Here is an 18,900-nt window from a genome sequence, read left to right on the forward strand (position 1 = left end):
ATAAAGAAATGTTAACCTTTTGCTATGTCATCTTCTTCCTGTTGTGTTTGAACAGCATCAGGATTTGAAATAAGTGTTGGTGTTTTCTTTGGCTGTTAAAGAAAAAGAAAAAAAAAATGATTAGCTAAACATGCATCAAAGGACTAGGAATATAAAACTAATAATTGTAACTTATTTCTTATTTCTTTATTGCCCACAAGGGGCTAAACATAGAGGGGACAAACAAGGACAGACAAAGGGATTAAGTCGATTATATCGACCCCAGTGCGTAACTGGTACTAAATTTATCGACCCCAAAAGGATGAAAGGCAAAGTCGACCTCAGCAGAATTTGAACTCAGAATGTAAAGACAGACGAAATACAGCTAAGCATTTCGTCCTGTGTGCTAACGTTTTTGCCAGCTCGCTGCCTTATAATAATAATTGTAACTTGTCAAGTTTCAGTTTTAAAATCAAATTTTAAACTTCTTTGTAATGAATATTTCTTTCATCTAGTTTGTAAATATTAATGCTTTCCTAATTATACATGCATGTACACTTTAATTGCTCTGCTTTCGTAAAAACCAATTAATAATTAGCATTCTTCATTATCATTCATTAGCATTCTTCATTATCATCACTTTTTACAGCCACTTTTCGCATTCTGGCATGAGTTGGACAAATCTTGAAGTAGTATTTTATGACTGCTAGCTGCTTCTTGACACCAACCCTTGTTTTCCAATTACAAAGTATTTTATTCAAAACTTTGCATATCAAACGGTTGTTGTTTTTTTTTCTTTTTAATGGGAGACGTAAACAACTTCATCAGCAAAGTGGGTGTCAAATGAAGGCACATAGTTACAAACATGCACATATAAACGTGTGTGTGTGTATGTGTGAGAGTTAAATGGACTTCCATATAGTTCCTGCCAAACAATTTCATTCAGAAGGCATTGGTCAATTTGAGGCTGTAGAAGACTACAGCCAAGTTGTCATGCAGTGCAATCAAACCCCAAAAATCACATGCTTGTGAAGTGAACTCTTTAACTACACAGACACCCCTATGTATTTAATGTTTATGTGTATTTATATTTTAATTCTAAGATAATGATTCACTTTGTCCTGTCAGATGAGTGTAATGTTGAAGGAAACTCAGAACAGCTCAATGAGTGAATATATTACAGCTATGATATAAAAATATACACAACCTATATCTTAAATATATATATTCAATAACTGACATAAAAATGACATCTATTACACTGAAATATCAGTAACAAGCAAACATAACACTGTGGTTTCTGATTACATCTGCAGGTCACATGATATGTTGTTGTCTACTCTTTATTTTTGGTCACATGATGCACTGTACCTATTTGTTTCTTTCATTCTCTTTGGCGTCCCTGAATACACACCTTAGACCTAAGTTAACAGGTTAGGACAAAGTTTTACTATTTATGTTTTAGTAGTTTTACATTTGATTTTTGTTTTTAAGGATGAGCAAAAAGACATAAAAATTAGCCTATGAACTGTTGCTGGGAGTGTTATGAATGCCTTTCTAATCACCAAATAAAATAAGAGTTACAGAGGTGTTTTCAGATGAGCTGAAAACTGAATCTTGCTAAAGGACACAACATAATAGTGGTAGAAAAGTTTGAGTATGATTTACTCATGACTAAATAGACTACATGGTACCTTAGTTTATAATATCAAAGTAACCAATATCTAGACTGTAAAGTATCAATTTCCAGAGCTATGTGGAAAAAAATTAAACAGAAGCTTTGAATTTGTTCAACGAAATATGTAAGCAAATGAATAATGGAAACTTGACACAAGTCAGAAAAATGCAGTTGTAAAGCTCAAATGTTTGATATCATATATTATTTTAAATCTCATAAAAACCAGACCAGTTGTCAATGAAATAAGTCATGGCTGCTTAACCTTTTAACATTCAAATCACTGTCACATGTGATCTTTATAATTTAAGCAGTCAACAATAAAACAGTATATATAGTGATGAGATATTATACACAAGAAATGTATAAACAAGGCTTTTCCTCTTCAATTATATAATCAGGGAAAATAATTCACCAATATTAAGCAAAATTAGCAAATAAAAACAAATAAAAATTTTTTCTCTACATATGCAAGAATTTGATTCAGAAATTTCTTACACAACCACACAGTTCAGTCCAACTACACAGTCCTAAGACAAAAGTATTCTCCAAAAGCACAAGGACAACCAAGGCCTTTGAGTGGATTTGATATATGGAAACTGAAAGAAGCTTGTTGTATATATATTTTGGTCGTAATTCTATTCCTGTTCAAAGAATTAGAGGAAATATTACCTTACTTGGAAACAGGCAAGAGTTGGCAACAGGAAGAGCTATATAAATTTGCCTCAATGAATTTTGTCTGACCCATGCAAGTATGGAAAAGTGGGAGTTACTATGATGATAACATGTTTAATATTTGAATGTATTTTGCAATGATAACTATTATCATTGTCACTTCTATTCGAAAGAGATTATGTAGTTATGTAACTCTATGTTAATATATTTCATTTGTAATTTGTGTAACTGATTTTGCTTCTTATATATCCCATATTTCTATTGCATTTAATTTCTCTCCATGTTGAGCAGTTGACTATCAAATAAGCATTTAAACACACATTTAATCAATAAAAATAATTTAACAACTACTAAAACCATTCAAGATAGTTGAAACCTTAGATGTTGTGAAGTTTAGTCCAGCCAGTAAATGTGCTCCACAAGTGAGTTTAGATTATAAGTTCAATTCAATAGCTACTTACCACAGGTAGGATACATTAATTATGTTAATCTACATTAAACTAAAAGTGAGAACTTTAAAGCAAATTAAGCAATCTCAAGTTCCTAAAATGAGACATAAGACTTGAAGCTAGGAAATATTACTAAAGTTCTGGTTCATTGACAAAAAGGTTTTCAGTTTAAATATTTTTACCAATTGTTACTATTCAACAAAGACATATAAGCCTCAATTAAGTAATCCTCCAAATTATAAGCTGGCTTGCCCTAGTTTATACCCACTGCCAAGATGACTTACCCCTGTCCAGACCCACCATCAAATTGGTCTGCTCCATCTCAGACCTCTATCTTAACAAAATCTTAAATGGTATCTTTATGTAATCTATTAGACAACATTTACTACACAATAACTAGATTACTACAAATATCAACGAGTATCCAGCTGTGTGATCAACAAAGTGCTTCCTCAATGAATTATCATGTAAGTGTCTGAGTATTCCACTTATGTGTACTCTTATTGTAATCTTCCTGCAGAATCAGCAGGACAGTGTGCATAACAAAGCTTCCCTTTTGAATTACAGGAACAAACCATGTGATGGGCTTCCACATAGTTTCCATCAATCCCAGTTTCACTCAGAAGGCTTAAGTCAATCTGAGGCTATTGGAAAAGATACTTGCCTAAGTTGCCACTTAGCAGGATTGAACCTGGAAACTTGTGATTGAGAAATAAACTTCTTAACCAATTGACTATTTAAAATAAAATTGCACAAGTTATTTCAAAACGGAAACATTAGGAAAATTAATGCTTACCACTGTATCTGGATCGGAGAAGTCATGTCCCTCTTTTTTTAAGCTTTCATACAGCGATGGCATCAAGCTAGAGAGAATTATCAAAATAATAACATTTCAATAAATTTATGTAATTAAAACAAAAAAGAAAAAAGACAGGTTTTACAATTGCCTGATATTTATCAAAGATGGAGACACAACTTATTAATGATTGGAAGCAAAACAAGGAAAAAGAAAATTCAAATACAACAATAACTGTTTCAGCATTTATGGCACTTCCCAAAAGTAAAAGTAGGTTTCATTCAGTTCACCACAAGCATACCTGTCACTCTGCAGCCGACAATAACTTTATAGAAAATGCATATTGAAGTGCACAGAAGATACAATAAAGACATTGGCATACTGTCAGCAACAAAAAGGGCTTTAGAAATAACAGCACACTAGAATATCTGGCAAAACCAGCAGCCATAAATTGAAGACAATAGACTGCACTGATGGCCTGCTGGATACAATAGTTTAGCTATGTTTCTTAGAGAATGGATACAATTATTGCTGAATCTGGGCCTAATGAAAGTATATATTTACTGTAGAATAAATGGTATAAAAATACATTTTTTTAAAAAAGCAGCTTCGGTTGGCAACAAAATATTTTCTTCTCATACAAAAGATGTATACAAAGTGTAATGGAGTATGGTACTCAATGCAGACAATTGGGAAGACAAAGAAGAAAAGAATGTCCCGTGTCTGCAGCATCAACCTCCACTCTGGAACCCAATTGATATAAAAAGCACAAGCATTTCCTCCAACATTTCCTTCAAGATCATCAGCAGAAAACAACAGCCAGACAGTGCATTTCCCTACTGAAATAGTAGCCAAATCCGTCTGATTATACCTTATTATCTTAAAATCAGACACAATGGATAATGCAGTGCTGGACATAAAAAAGGTAGAGCGACCAAAGGTTGGAACATTTTGGGTCATAATTACCCAGTTGGGTTAATAACAGCTGCTGACAGTGATAACCACAAAAAATGGAGATGAAAACTAAGAAAAGAGAAACCTAAATTAAAAATTAAGAATATTAATTTGACTTACTTTAGAGCTGGTTCATCTTTGAATTCTGGCATCTCTGCCCATCGTTTTATCAACAACTTCAGCTTCTGTGCTACTTTTGGGTGAGCCTGAAAACAAAAGAAACAAACACTTTATTTCAGATAAGATGAAATATATATATATATATCGATATTTCAGATTCTCTTAGGATGTTGATGAAAACTTCGATATTGTTCATTTCCAAAACTGTTTACAATTTTTGCCTGTGTGTGTTTATGTTGAACAGATAGTGTGTGTGTGTGTGCGCGCGCGCGCATTACACATGTACAAAATAGATATTTAGAGATATTTTTAGCTTATGCTAGAAATGAAACAAAGTAATCTTTTGGTTTAATATCACAACCTCCATTTTACTTTAAACATTAAAGAAAGCATGCTAATTTTGCTGAGAGGTTGCTTAAAAATGCAAAATTGCAGAACTAGTGCTCCACTAATTAAGTCTGTCCTGCCTGTCTCTTCTGCAACTACAAGTAAAATCCTGATCATACACAAACAGTTTAAAAAATAATGCAGAAACAATATGTCCTGATTGCTACACTACAGACAATACAGTCATTATGGTGTGTGATTTAGTAAATCATTTCTGAGATATGGCCTTCTCTTGTTATTTCAATCAGCTCACTTCAAGTCACATGTCTCTTTAAGTAAAGCTGACAACAGATACTCATTGATGCTAACAACAATAATAAAAGAATTCATATTGCTATTTGATGAACAATAACATCATTGGTTACAAGTTACCAACAAACCAATCACTGATTCGCAGCGTTTCTGATAGTGGGAGTGATAAAGCATTGTTTGACAAAACAAATATTACACAAGGTATTTTTTTTTATTTGAAATATTTATGTTTTTCTTTTATTTTTTTGATGCCACATCTTTCATTGATGCATATTGGCAAAATATTTAGATACATATATATCCTGCAATGGCTTTTCCAATTCATTCCAAGGCTACAGTAGATGGCATTTGCCCAAGGTGCCAAACAGTGATATATTTAGTCATCTTACAGATTGCAATAATTATATACTGCTAAAGAAATTTTTCTATACAATTTTTGTCACCATATTTGAAGAGGCATCTCCACCCAAACCTATTTTTCCATGCTTTTTCAAGACTTATGACATTTCTCATTCACAATATCATGACGAGTTAAAAACTGTTTGTATCATGTAAAGCAAACTTCAGTTAAAGGAAGAATTGAAGACAATGTACAATGTTTGGTGTTGGAAATGTGACTCAAGTAATTCTAAAGACCTTGCTTTTGGTAATCTGATATTTTTGCAAGACAAGTGAAATTCTTAAAACAAACCAAGTCATTTAGTACCTACAGTAGTTAGTAATCTTATTGAGTAATGCGCAACAAAAGACTTACTTTTTGTCCAATAAAATTGCGACATTCAGACACGAAATCTCTGGAGCAAATTTCCAAATGAAATGGTCGACCACAGTTATTTACACAAGCATCCAGAAGCTGGAAATGGAAACAAAAATAAAGAGATGAAAAACTACAGGTATCTTTAAGATGATATAGACTTTAATCCTTAAGGGCTGATTTCTTAAAAAAAATGTGGGATTTTTTTTATTTATTGAGGTTCAGATTTTTTTTTTAATCTTTTACATAATTTTAATTAATAAACTTTAGCACCATCTGAGCATGATTGTTGCCAGGGGGCACCATTTGCGCGTGATCATTACCAGTGTCGCCTTACTGGCACCTGTGCCAGTGGCATGTGTAAAAAGATTCAAGCAAGGTCATTAGCCTTGGGTTGACCCCAGCCATATGAGGGAAATTAGGTAGGTGGAAACTGTACAGAAACTCAAAGGGAGCATTATTGTTCTTTGATGATAGACTTAATCTGTTGCCCACTAGAAAGGGAAGTGGCTTTATGTCAGAAGTTGAGAGACTAAAATTTGGTACAGAGACAAGAACAGGTGTCTTGCTACAGTGGAGGTATATAGCTACCTCATGTTATATGAGGGTGGGTGGGATTGACTGGAAAGAGAAATAAGGATGGTAATGACAAAGTGTCTGGGAATACTTTCAGAATAAGAGAAAGTGAGTATGAGAGAGAATATGGATTATATGGATTAGAAAAGATGGGTAGGTAAGTTTACAAGAGTATACAGAGAGTGACAGATGATTAGAGATGAGTATAAAGGTGAGGTAAATGGTGAACAAGGTTGGAGGTAGTTGATCCGGGAGACAACCCAGGACATGTTTCAGTATTATGATGACTTCACCAGCACAGCATAGTCTCCCAGATAGAGTCTGAATTAGTTGAACATAGTCTAGTCTACCACTATATTAGTTAAACCAACAACATCATTACTCTAGTACAAATGGTAGATTCACTGGATCAAAGTGTCATGTATTAAATGTAGAAACTTTGACTCACAGTTAAACTTTGCATTGTCACAAAAGGAACTTTATGATTCATCCGTTTCACAATAGCACGAAGACAATCTTTGGGCCTGAAAAATATAAAAATATGATACAAAGACATAGAACGATAATTCTGGCATCAATATTTTTAGAGAATGAATCTACAACTGAACAAAGTCTGTATTTTCCAAAAATTTAGAGTGGAAGCAAACAATGGTATACATAATAAATTGGAATCATTTTCAGGTGATATTATCATTGCTATCATTTGCTGACTGTTTTTCATACTTGTATAGCTTAAGTCATTTCCAACACATCTCACTAGCAGCCTTTTGCTATCTCTTTTGTGAAGTTTAGCCAACTGAGATCAGCCTTCATTACTTCTTCCTTGGTCTTCTTTAACAAGTTCCTTCCACTTGGATCACTAGGAACTCCTTTACTCAGACTACAGCAACCTCTCACAGTAGCATTTCTGTGCCTTTTACTTTTCAGTGTCAGTGAAGGTGAATATATCAGTGATATTATATACACTTTTCACAACCTGATTCATGCAGTCACACTGCTTTGTTATAAAAAATACATCTCATCCACACACACACTATAGAACATTGGAAAATCTTTTACTTTCAGCTTCTCTCCTTTTTTAGAAGACCTGATGCCAAGCATCTCTTCTAGCTATCTGATACTGTTTTGTGATATTCACTGTCTTCCATTTTTCTTTTAATTGACTTATCTATTAGATTCTATGGTTCTTTCATACCATTCCACTATCATGTCATCTTTCACTTAGATGGAATTATACTCCATCCACAGATCTGATTGTAGTAGGTTATAGAAACTCCTAGTCAACTATATTATTGCTTTCTCATCATATGTGTCACCTTATACTTCTTTATTCCTATGTATTATCACAGAATTTTTCCTTCGACATCTTTCTGCAAATTGTTTTATGTCTCTGGGTCCATAAATGAGTAGCTCAAGCCATCTATCTATCTATCCCATTTCCTGGTGACTATGTAGCCTATCTGACTTGTGCATTTGCCTGAGTGGTAAGTGATCAGGTAACAAGCTGGTTTCTTAAAGTCAGTGTTGCAAATGACTTAGTCAACTGCATCACAGAACTCTGTGGGCCTTGATCCTTCTTCATTCCATACAGCTTAACTATAGCCTCTAAATACATTAGAATAGCTATTATGGTGTTTGCCCAAAATGTCCATTAAAACTATTAGCCAATAATAACAATGTCACTATCATTCATTATCATTATTAAGGTAGTCAAGATTAGGAGCTCATAGAAATGATCCTTTTACTCATTTATCAGTGCACAGGCAGAGATCACTGTTGCTGTTGTGTTACACAAGAGTAATTAAAGCTAATTATTCCGTCACATACTTTGACTAATTCAATTCTTTTATCGCTCCATTTCTCTGCCAACCTTATATGCTCGCTCTATCCACTACAGTACTGATACCTTTCATGACAAATTTGTAACCAACATCAAGCATGTGTGTATGTCTGTTTTGTTCTAGGAGGGAGGTATCAATCCAATGGTTAGAGCAGCATCCCTACCTGTCAATAGTTAAATATTCTATGTTTAAACTCCAGCTTAGCACACAAGTAGACACGTATGTATCATGTGCAGACAACTGAAACAGTGGCATGTGTAATTGTGAGTTACATCACTATAAATTCTCAAGTCATGACACAATGAAGGCAGGTATATACTGTTACTTGACTTGCAAGAAACAACAGCTAAACCAAAGAAAAGGAAGAATGTATTGAACAATAGTAGTTTTGGATGAATAAAAAGGGAGAAGGATGGTCACATCTGAAACATCTTTGATCATATGCCTATGGGATAAAGGCTGATCTGGGGTTAAACAGAAGCTCTAAATGTAATACCAACAAATACCATTAATTGGTACTACTTTTTGAGATTTGTTCAATGATTATAAAATATTACGTTCACTTCCTTTAATCAGATCGAAGCCAATATTAGCAGGGACGCAGCATAGTAAAACGAATCCATCAGGATTTGAATTAAAATGTAAAAGAGAGAAACTTAAAATAACATAAGGTTTTTAACCAAGTTAGTAATACTAGACAATGAATAGAAAGCCCGGTGGTTTGTAATGTGTACTGCAGGAGTCCTTGATGAAGATGCTCAACTCTCAATGGCTGAATTTATCTTGCTTTAAGTAGCTACTCCAAATAGTATACATCATTTACATTTGACAGATATTTGTCATCATCTTGTTCGTTGTTAACACATTTCGGTTGATATACCCTCCAGCCTTCATCAGGTGTCTTGGGGAAATTTTGAACCTGGGCTCTCATTCCTAAAGTATTTTTTGTTGTTGTTGTTGTTATTGTTATTATTGTTATTATTATTATTACTATTATTACTATTATTATTATTATATTATTATTATTATTATTCAGATCACTGCCTGGAATCGAACTCGGAATCTTTGGGTTAGTAACAACAAACAAGATGAGGACAAAAATATCTGTCAAATGTAAATAATTCCTCATCTCTTAAATAGAGAACTCCAAATAGTATAGTTCATAGCTGACAAGAGTGGAAACACTGTTGAATTGATGAAATTTTTGTTGGTTTGTAGCACCAAGTTCAATTCTCTCTCACCAAAAAGCTACCTACAGTACACCAACATCCAATCTGGATATATTTCCCACTTACTTAACACTATGGAATTCACAGACAGACAATAGCTTCATAAAGCTGTGAAACTGGTGAGACTTAATAGCTAGTTAAATCTAATCACAAAGCTCCAATATGATCAGATTTAGCTGTTTAGTTCAATATAAAAATACACATTTCCTAAGCCTCTGGAGGCCATCTTAAAGGCTGGTGGTTATCTGCAGTTGCATAACAAAAAGATGACTGTAATTCCCACTCCATTACAGAAAGTAGGTTAGTTCGGGGAAACACTCTCAGTTGATCATACAGCCATTCCCACTGAAGTGAAGCTGAGAGAATATAAAATTAAATTAACTGCTGGCAGAGGATTTAAGTACAAGCCTTTACAGGTTGCAGCACAATACTATAATTTAAAGACCATTAGTGTTCTGTCAAGTAATCCTCTGCTATCATTTGTACAAACTTATTTAGTCATGCTTAAATCATTAGTTTTAATATTTCTTTGGGGTTGAAGCTGTCTATAGAGGTCTAGTTATATCAACAGTTTCATGATATTTATTTAAAATACAATGTGAGTGGTACACTTAAAATGTCATCAAGTTTAACACCACAAGCTGGTTTTTGGATGCAGTCTGAGGATAACCCAATATATCACTCCACTAATGCAGTAACCCATAAGTTGTAGTTACTTATTCCATGCCCTCCTCCTACCAGTTACAGAAACATCACCCCAACCTCATAATGTCATAGATTCTACCTTTTCTTCATGATAAAAGTATAAAAGTGATTACCACAGTAAAATGGTAATTTTAATTCTAAACAACCATGCCTTATATAAGCAATTAGATGCAGCATGGAATTTTGTCAGTGAACAGGTTATGGGTTCAAAGCAACGAAAATATTTTGACAAATTCAATTTAAATGTTGAAGTGAATCTAATGGTTTTTGTGTGTTTTTAAATGGCTTATAAACATCTTCCATGATGCAACTGTTTTTGTTTCAGCACATGATCTCAGATCAAGTCACTTGCTATGCAAGTACATCTCCGTAACATGTCTTTTTTGTATAATTTTTATTTTGAAAATTCACTCAGTACAAGTGATGGAAAGATAATCATCATCAGAAATCTACGAGCTGCTAAAAGTGTCAGCCAAATATACCTCAAATTATATCCTACAATCTTAAAAAGGGAGAGAACATATTAGATAATGGAATCCTTAAATAGATTAGATATAATGTAAACTTAAATAGACGAGATATTCAAATCTAGAATGCATTTGATCATAGGTGTACTCAATCAGATTGACCTAGGGCAATGATGGTGAGTCTTTTTAGACTGGCACAATGAAATTTTAATTTAATTATTGGAGTATCACTTACATGTATACATGTATTTTAGTTTTAGGTAAATATTTATAGATTGTTTTTTTTAGAACTTGATATTGCAGGAGATTGTTTTTATTTCTCAAATTTCATCATTGCTTGCTCCTCCTTGACACCCTCTAACTCTCTGTATCACTCCCCACTTTCATCTATTTACTATACCATGCTACCTGTGTTGAGGTCATTGAACTTGTCTGACCCTCTCGCGTTTCTGATGCTAACCTTCTCTCTTACTCACTAAATTAGGCCACCTGTGTAATAAGGGTCTTCCCCCACCACCAGACTGTACCCAATATCCTCAAACATCACCCTTTCTGCAATACCAATCATCCTTCCCTTTTCCCAAGTCACTCATTTTATCCCCACTCTCTCCTCCTCGCCCTCACCCACACCTTAGTCACCCTATTTCTATCACCATAATCTTGTTCTATTCAGACTCATTTTCTTCTGTTATCCTCGTCTACTGTTCACTTGCTTAATCACACTGCCTTCAGTGAACTGACACAGCAAGAACTCTGAGGTCTTGAGGAGCAGAAGGACCCTTACAAATGTTGGAGCACAGTACACCTTGTAAAGTGTTTGGTGTTAGGAAGGGCATCCAACTGTAAAAACTAAGCCAAAAACAAATGTACAATTGAGATGCAGTCCTCTGACATGTCTAGGAAGGTAGTAATTCTGAAGAAGAACTCCCTTAGGTCACGATGACCAATCCAATCCATGGCATCATAGAAAATGGATGTAAAATGATGATTGTATGTCAGCATGCTAGCTGAAAACCTGAAGCGTGTTACTGGAGACACAAGTCACAGATTTGTCATTACCGATGTAGAGTAAAACAACAACAACAGTAATGACATTAAACTTTGACAAGTCATTTGGTGCTATTGCTTTATTAACAACTGAACAATATACATGTCAATCTACAACACAATCTAAACATCTCAAAATGACCTTTCATAATCACCCACCTCTTACATCTTTTACAAAGCCAAAAGGCTGTATTGTTTTTTTATGACCTGAAAATATTTCAGTCCTTAATAGTTGCTCAACATTGCACATGTGTACATCGGTCAGTGAACCAACTTAAAATATACACAGACAGACACACACACACGCATAATTATACAGAATTATCTTAAGACAGTAAAAATAATAATATATAGCCCACATGCAGACACACAGCACAAATACATTCCATATTGACACAACATAGATTGGTGCAATGCACACATACACACACACACACTTGTACAATACACACAAAAGCATGGACTGGTACCATACACATACAAACACATGTTCCATAGACACACAAACAATAGACAGCATCCCTCTCTCCTTACATACATGAATCAATCAGTCAACTTCCACACAAACACAAAAATTAAACAAACATGCTGTGAGCATTATGGGGCAGAAGAGATGCATGCTTGTAAGCAACAGAATCTGTGAAAGAGTTTAGCTGCCATTTCATTTATTTGAGCAGGATAGACAAATGATGATGATGATAAGGAAAGCAAAATCTATTCTCTGTTTCACAACTGAACAATCAGCAATAAGAGCACAGATCAATCAGTTCTGAGAAAGAGAGAAGGAAGTGGGGAAATCAACCCCAGTATTTGACTGGGACTTTACTGACCTGATAGAGGAAAAACCAAGCTGAACTCAGCAAGATTTGAATAGAAAATGTTAAGAAATGGAACAATTCCTGCAAAGCACAACAATGATTCTGCCAATTGGTTGCCTTTGTTAACAGTAAGAAGGGACATTATTAAGGTAGGAAAAAAGTAAAATCATTCATACAAATAAACCATTTAACCCAAATGGCAGAAGAGTGATTTTACATAAACACAAAGTCAGAAGAGAGGAATATAGTTGATTTATTTAACCACAGTAAAAGCGCATGGAAAAGGGCCCATGCAGCACCATGTAAATGCACGCACCCAGCAGACTGTGTAAAGTGGTTGGCATTAGAAAGGACATCCAGTCATAGAAACCATGTCAAATCAGACATGTCAAATCTGGTGCAGCCCCTCAGCTTGCCAGCTCTGGTCAAACATTCTAACCCATTCCAGCATGGACAACATATTAAATGATGATACTGACAATACTTCACTAGTACTTATCAACCCTGGAAAGGTGAAAGGTAAAGCTGACCTTGTTGGAAATGGATGTCAATCTGTATGTGGGTACTTTTAAAATACATTCAGATAAAGTGTAAAGAGAAGAAAAAAAAAAGCAAACTAAAACAAACTGCAACATGTGAAGTAAAAAAAAAAAAAAGAACCTATGCCAACATTTCATCCAAGAGTAGAGAATAGAAATACTTACCCATTGGGAGTCCGACTGACCTTGTCACAGATGTCCATAATAAGACCCCAGTCTTCAGTTGTACGCATTTCATTGGTGGCTTTTTCTGAAATACAAAAATGTCAAATCAATAAATTATTTCTTTTTTAAGGTACAACAAAGACATGGAAAAATTGCTATCAAATTATTTAAAACAAGCACTAAAAAAGTGGGGTGTGTAGACATTATTTTCATCTTGATGTACACCCACCTTTAGCATGTCTTTTTTTTATAATCCTTAACGCTTTTGATGCCAATTTGACTGAGACCAGTCTCTGATTTTATGAGACAAAACCATCTACGCTAAAGTGTTCCTATATAAATTAACACCTTCCATTTTATTTTCATGTAAGAACATTTTTATGTTTTATGTAGTGACCTTAAGGTCACTACCTATGTTCCAGTTAAATATAGCCATTAATGACAAGCCAATAATGAGATTTGATTAAAAGGATTTCACATCATGAAGGTCATCCAGCCATAAAACACTACCTTCAGAAGTCCCATCCAACCCATGATAGCATATGAAAACAGATGTAAAAATAGTGATGCTGATGATAAGTGTAATTGTACTGTAGCATAGATCTATTGTAGTTGTACAGTGATAAGTACTGGGAAACAACATAATTAACAGTAGATAAAATCTGAACTCGTGGCTTTATGAGTAATAGCCGTATATTTTAATCATTTATCCATTGGCATGCACCAATGTGATTATCTGCTTGGTTTCTCAACCTACTAAAAATAGAAACCAAATCACCCTCACAACACATCTTTCCATTTTCAATAAGAAAATTACACATGGTCCTACATACTCCTAAACAGATGGTATAGTCATGACTATCATAGATCATAGATCTGCTCAATCAGAACTTCTAAACAACAGCAACCTCTTGGACATTGAATTGCATAGTACAGTACCTGAACATCAGGGCAGCTTTTGCAATTATGAAAGGAATTTTAAAATTTAAACATTCATTATTAATGCCAAAAATTAAACATACGAGTGAAACATGGTCCTCAGACTAGGGAGAGTAATAACTCTAGATAAGAACTGACTCAGAGAGTGAAAGTCTGTATAACCCATGTGAGTAAAAAAAGTGGATGAAGATATTTATTAATTCAACACATATTCCTCCTGTTTATTAATGTTTTGTGAGTTTTTAGTAAAAACAAAAACAAAGAACTTTTTTACGTTTATGTATTTGTTTTGCACAATTCCTGATCTGAAATTGTGTGTTGAAACAGATTACTATATTTGAAGATGTTTATATTTTTGCCAATTAACCACATGCAGTGATATATTCATTCTTTACTTCAACTTTATTATTATTATTTTAGTGTCCTTTGTGTGAAATCTTTCATCACACATCCTGTGACTGCTTTAGTGACTCTCTAAGCTTTGTGTCCCCTCCAGGACAGGAGGAAACAGGTGCGATGAGGAGTCTCTAAAGAGGTCACAGGCTGTGTGATGAAAGATTTCAGACAGAGAGCACAAAAATAATAATAAAGCAGAATTGAAGACCAAGTTCATAGTGTGTGTATGTGGTTAATTGGCAAAAACATGACAATTCCCAAATATAACAATAAAAAACGTTTTAATTAAAAATAATTAACCAAGTCTATTTGAAAGTTAAACAATTAGTAACTTTATAGGCTAAAGACAAAAAACTCTTCTATAAGTCACTAAATTACTAGCAGATAAAAACAAAACCTAAGAGAGGAAAGAAAGAATAGATGTAAAAGAAAAACTATGTTAATCTAAAAACAAAAATAATAAAATACTTATTTTAAATTAAAAAAAAGTTCAGCCCTATTTTCTCATCCCAAATGATTTACTGTAGAGAGTTTAGACTAAGCCTTGGGAGGGAAATGACATCATTACTTGGAATTGAGACTACAACCAAGATGACTAGCAGAATCAGGAATTCTTTACAAAGTACAAACCAACATTCCAAATTCTTTACTTTTTTTTATATGTTCATCTTTTTCTATCAATGACTTTCTTTAGGAGTCTGTAATATAAAACTCCTAACTACTGTCTTATCAAGACAGAATGCAATCTTTTCTACTATAGGCACAAAGCCTAAAATTTTTGGGGAAGGGGCAAGTCAGTTACATCAACCCTAGTACTCAACTGGTACTTAATTTATTGACCCCGAAAGGATGAAAGGCATTATAATAATAATAATAATAATAATAATAATAATAATAATAATAATAATGGCTTCAAACTTTGGCACAAGTTGACCAATTTTAGTGGGAGGGCAATAGTGAATTACATCAATTCCAATACTTGACTTTGTTGACTCTGAAAGGTCAAAAAGCTGAGTGGGCCTTAGTGGGATTTGAACACAGAAATGCCATTCAGCACTTTGCCTGGTTCAGCAACAAGTCTGTCAGCTCACTGCCTTCACCAATAATAATAATCCTTTCTGCTATAGGCACAAGGCCTGAAATTGATGGGGAGGACTAGTCAATTACATCAACCCCAGTGTTTCATTGGAACTTAATCTATTGATCCTGAAAGGGTCAAAAGAAAAGTCGATCTTGGTGGAACGTGAACTCAGAACGTAGCGAAGGGCAAAATACCACTAAACATTTCATCTAGTGTGCTAATGATTCTGCCAGTTCGCCGCTTTAATAATAATAATAATAATAATAATAATAATAATAATAATAAAAATGGTCAGGTACAAAGCCAGTGATTTTGAGGCAAAGAGGTTAGGTTGATAACAATGACCCCTGTACTTGACTGGTACTTTATTTTATTGACCACAGAGGGATGAAAAGTAAAACTGACCCGGGTAGGATTTGCACTGAGAATATTAAGAGCTGGAATAAATGTGACATAGCATTTTTTTTTTTTGACACTAATTATTCTGCTAACTTAAAAAAAAAAAAAAATCTATCGGACATCAGGTGAATCCTTTGGGTGGAAAACAGAAAATAGGTTTACCCGTGACTAAGTTAATGGGAGAGAGAAAAAGAAAGTAAAACTGTAGTCAAAAAGCCAACTTTTTAGAGGTGAGATACAGACCTAAATGGAAGACAGCAAAGTGATGCTGGATAAAAGAATCTTAGAAAAGATATGATGGTAAGGTGTATCAGGTAGATAGATTGGGGCAAACAGGAAGGTTTTCAATGGAGAATGAGTAATGTTTGATAAACTGCTATGATTAATAAGAGAGAAAAGTATAGGTTAGAGGGGGGAGGGATGGTAACTAATTAGGTGTGGCAATATGGTGTCTGAGGAGAGGGTTATCAGTGAATGAGAAATTGGCAATCAGGTAGGTGGTATTCTTATATACAATGGACAGTGTAGTGGTGAATTGATAGGTAATTGTTGGCTTCTATCTTTATATAGTAACAACAGTAGTTAAGGTTGGTTAAACAGGAGATTTGGAGTAGGTGGAAGTGGCTAGTAGATTAATGGGAGGTGGGGATTAGAGAGATTATTGAGAGGGATGAAAGTGAGAGTAATGAGAGAGAGAATGTGAAAGAGTGTGAGAGAGGTAGATTGAGAGAAACAACTTTCTATTGAACAAAGTATGAAACAGATTCAGTTATCAAAATTGCATTGTTCCCATGCTGGAGGACAATTAATTATCAATATTTCATTCTATTTTAACTGTAAATAGATAGCAAGACCTAGAAGGAGATTTACCTGGTACATAATAGCGTATCAGGTGGTGGGTCCCTATATATTTCTCATACCCAACCAAAAAAACAGCCTCTTTCCATTACATTATTTTATGAAAGTTATCAAACATGTAGCTCTTCATCTATTTTCTTGGCCTTTTACCAGAATCTATCTGTTTTTCTTATGAAACAAATCATTTCATTTAGTGAAGGGATGATTGATGATATCAATGAACTAGGTTGTCAAATATATCTGATTTTAGATATTGCATCCATTTTTGGCTTCATATGCCTGAGTAAAATTTAAATGAATCATAGAGCCAAAAATTGAATCCTAATTGATTAAAAAAACACAACAATAATAATAATTGTGAGAGATACTTCTGAAAGAAAAAGCTCAGTATAAAATCCATCTTTCTAAAAACTATTATTTAGGTTCATGAATTGTATTTAATTATTAATTTTAATTTTGTCACAAATTAGGAAGTTTGTTACATCCAAATTATAATTACAAACTATTATCTTAATGTTAGAGAACTTTAGGATCAAAATAAACAATGAAGTCTAATTCATGGAAAATTTTGTCTAAATCAAAAGAGAAAGGAAATAGAAAATAATAGATTCATTTCATTTTCATTTTAGTTTTTTTTAAATGGCTGTATGATTAAGAAGTTCACTTCCCAACGTGTGGTTTCTGGTTCAGTCTCACTGCATGCCACCTTAAATCTGTTGATTCAGCAAGACTGAATATTGTAAATATTGAATCAAATCTTGCAGATTAAAAAAGCCAGGGAAACTCATTTCATCAGCTGATTAGGCTTCTCATTGCTTTGTATAAAGTATGTTAGCTTGAGATTAACCATCACATTCAATTATACTTTTCAAAAGCATATATCTATAAAATTTGTCAATTTTTGTATCGGATATTTTTCTATAATGAAAAAAAAAAAAAAAATGCAATTTTATGTTATGCCATTATCTTTACTGAAAACATTTAAATGAGGATTTACGGTCCAAAAAAACCTTGTAGACAAATGGTATTGTAACAGCAGTGGATTAGCAGAACAATCTAACTTAATGGAAATATCATTGTCAAAACTTCAAAATTCTTGAGATAATAAGGTCACGGTTGATCAAACACTGGGTTAAACCACATCAATTCGCAAACATTTTAACCCTTTGGTGTTTAAGCCGGCCATATCCGGCCCAAATATCCTACATGTTTTACATATCCAGCCCCTCACACCTAACCTACATTGACATTCTAAGAATAAACTATCACACCATTGAAACTTCAAAGCTGTTAGATAATGTATGATTAATTGAAAATAATTTTAGTGAAAAAAGTATTACATTTAACAGATTAATCTGAACACTAAAGGGTTAAACTTTAAGAATTATCAAAGTTATAGATGAAAACAACAAATAAGGAATTGTCATGAGATTAGTTGAGATCCTATTAATCCTATCTTATTAGGATACTTTGGTATTTGAGGGAAGAAATAACAAACAGGGAATTGTCTTAAGACTAGTAGCATCTCTACAAATCAATCACATTGAAAGACCAGTGTCAATTCAAAGCACAAAATGTCAAACAAAACACTTCAACTATTAATAAAATACATTAGAGTGAATTGTACTCCAGGTCAGCTTTGACTGAGCACAACAATAATCAAATGCATTCCAGTTATAATCATCTCATATTTTTAAGGAATAATATATCTAATACTACATTATCTTGGATACACATATCTCCATTCCTTTTTAATACAGTAAAGTGCAATTTGAGGGAAATGTGGTTGCTCTTTCTAA

General features: G+C 33.8%; 1 protein-coding gene across 1 annotated transcript in view; it reads right to left on the reverse strand.

Annotated features, from left to right (window-relative positions):
- LOC115215508 (signal transducing adapter molecule 1) overlaps nucleotides 1–18,900 on the reverse strand; it is a 95,474-nt gene that overhangs the window by 23,216 nt on the left and 53,358 nt on the right. Inside the window, exons 2-7 of the mRNA XM_029784671.2 lie at nucleotides 13,429–13,513; nucleotides 7,066–7,141; nucleotides 6,042–6,140; nucleotides 4,649–4,734; nucleotides 3,575–3,641; nucleotides 17–92 (exon numbers count right to left, since the gene is read on the reverse strand). Of these exons, the coding sequence (XP_029640531.1) occupies nucleotides 17–92; nucleotides 3,575–3,641; nucleotides 4,649–4,734; nucleotides 6,042–6,140; nucleotides 7,066–7,141; nucleotides 13,429–13,513 (489 nt within the window). The remainder of the gene's footprint in view (nucleotides 1–16; nucleotides 93–3,574; nucleotides 3,642–4,648; nucleotides 4,735–6,041; nucleotides 6,141–7,065; nucleotides 7,142–13,428; nucleotides 13,514–18,900) is intronic.

Source organism: Octopus sinensis, linkage group LG9 (assembly GCF_006345805.1).
Source record: "Octopus sinensis linkage group LG9, ASM634580v1, whole genome shotgun sequence".
NCBI classification, from domain to species: domain Eukaryota; kingdom Metazoa; phylum Mollusca; class Cephalopoda; order Octopoda; family Octopodidae; genus Octopus; species Octopus sinensis.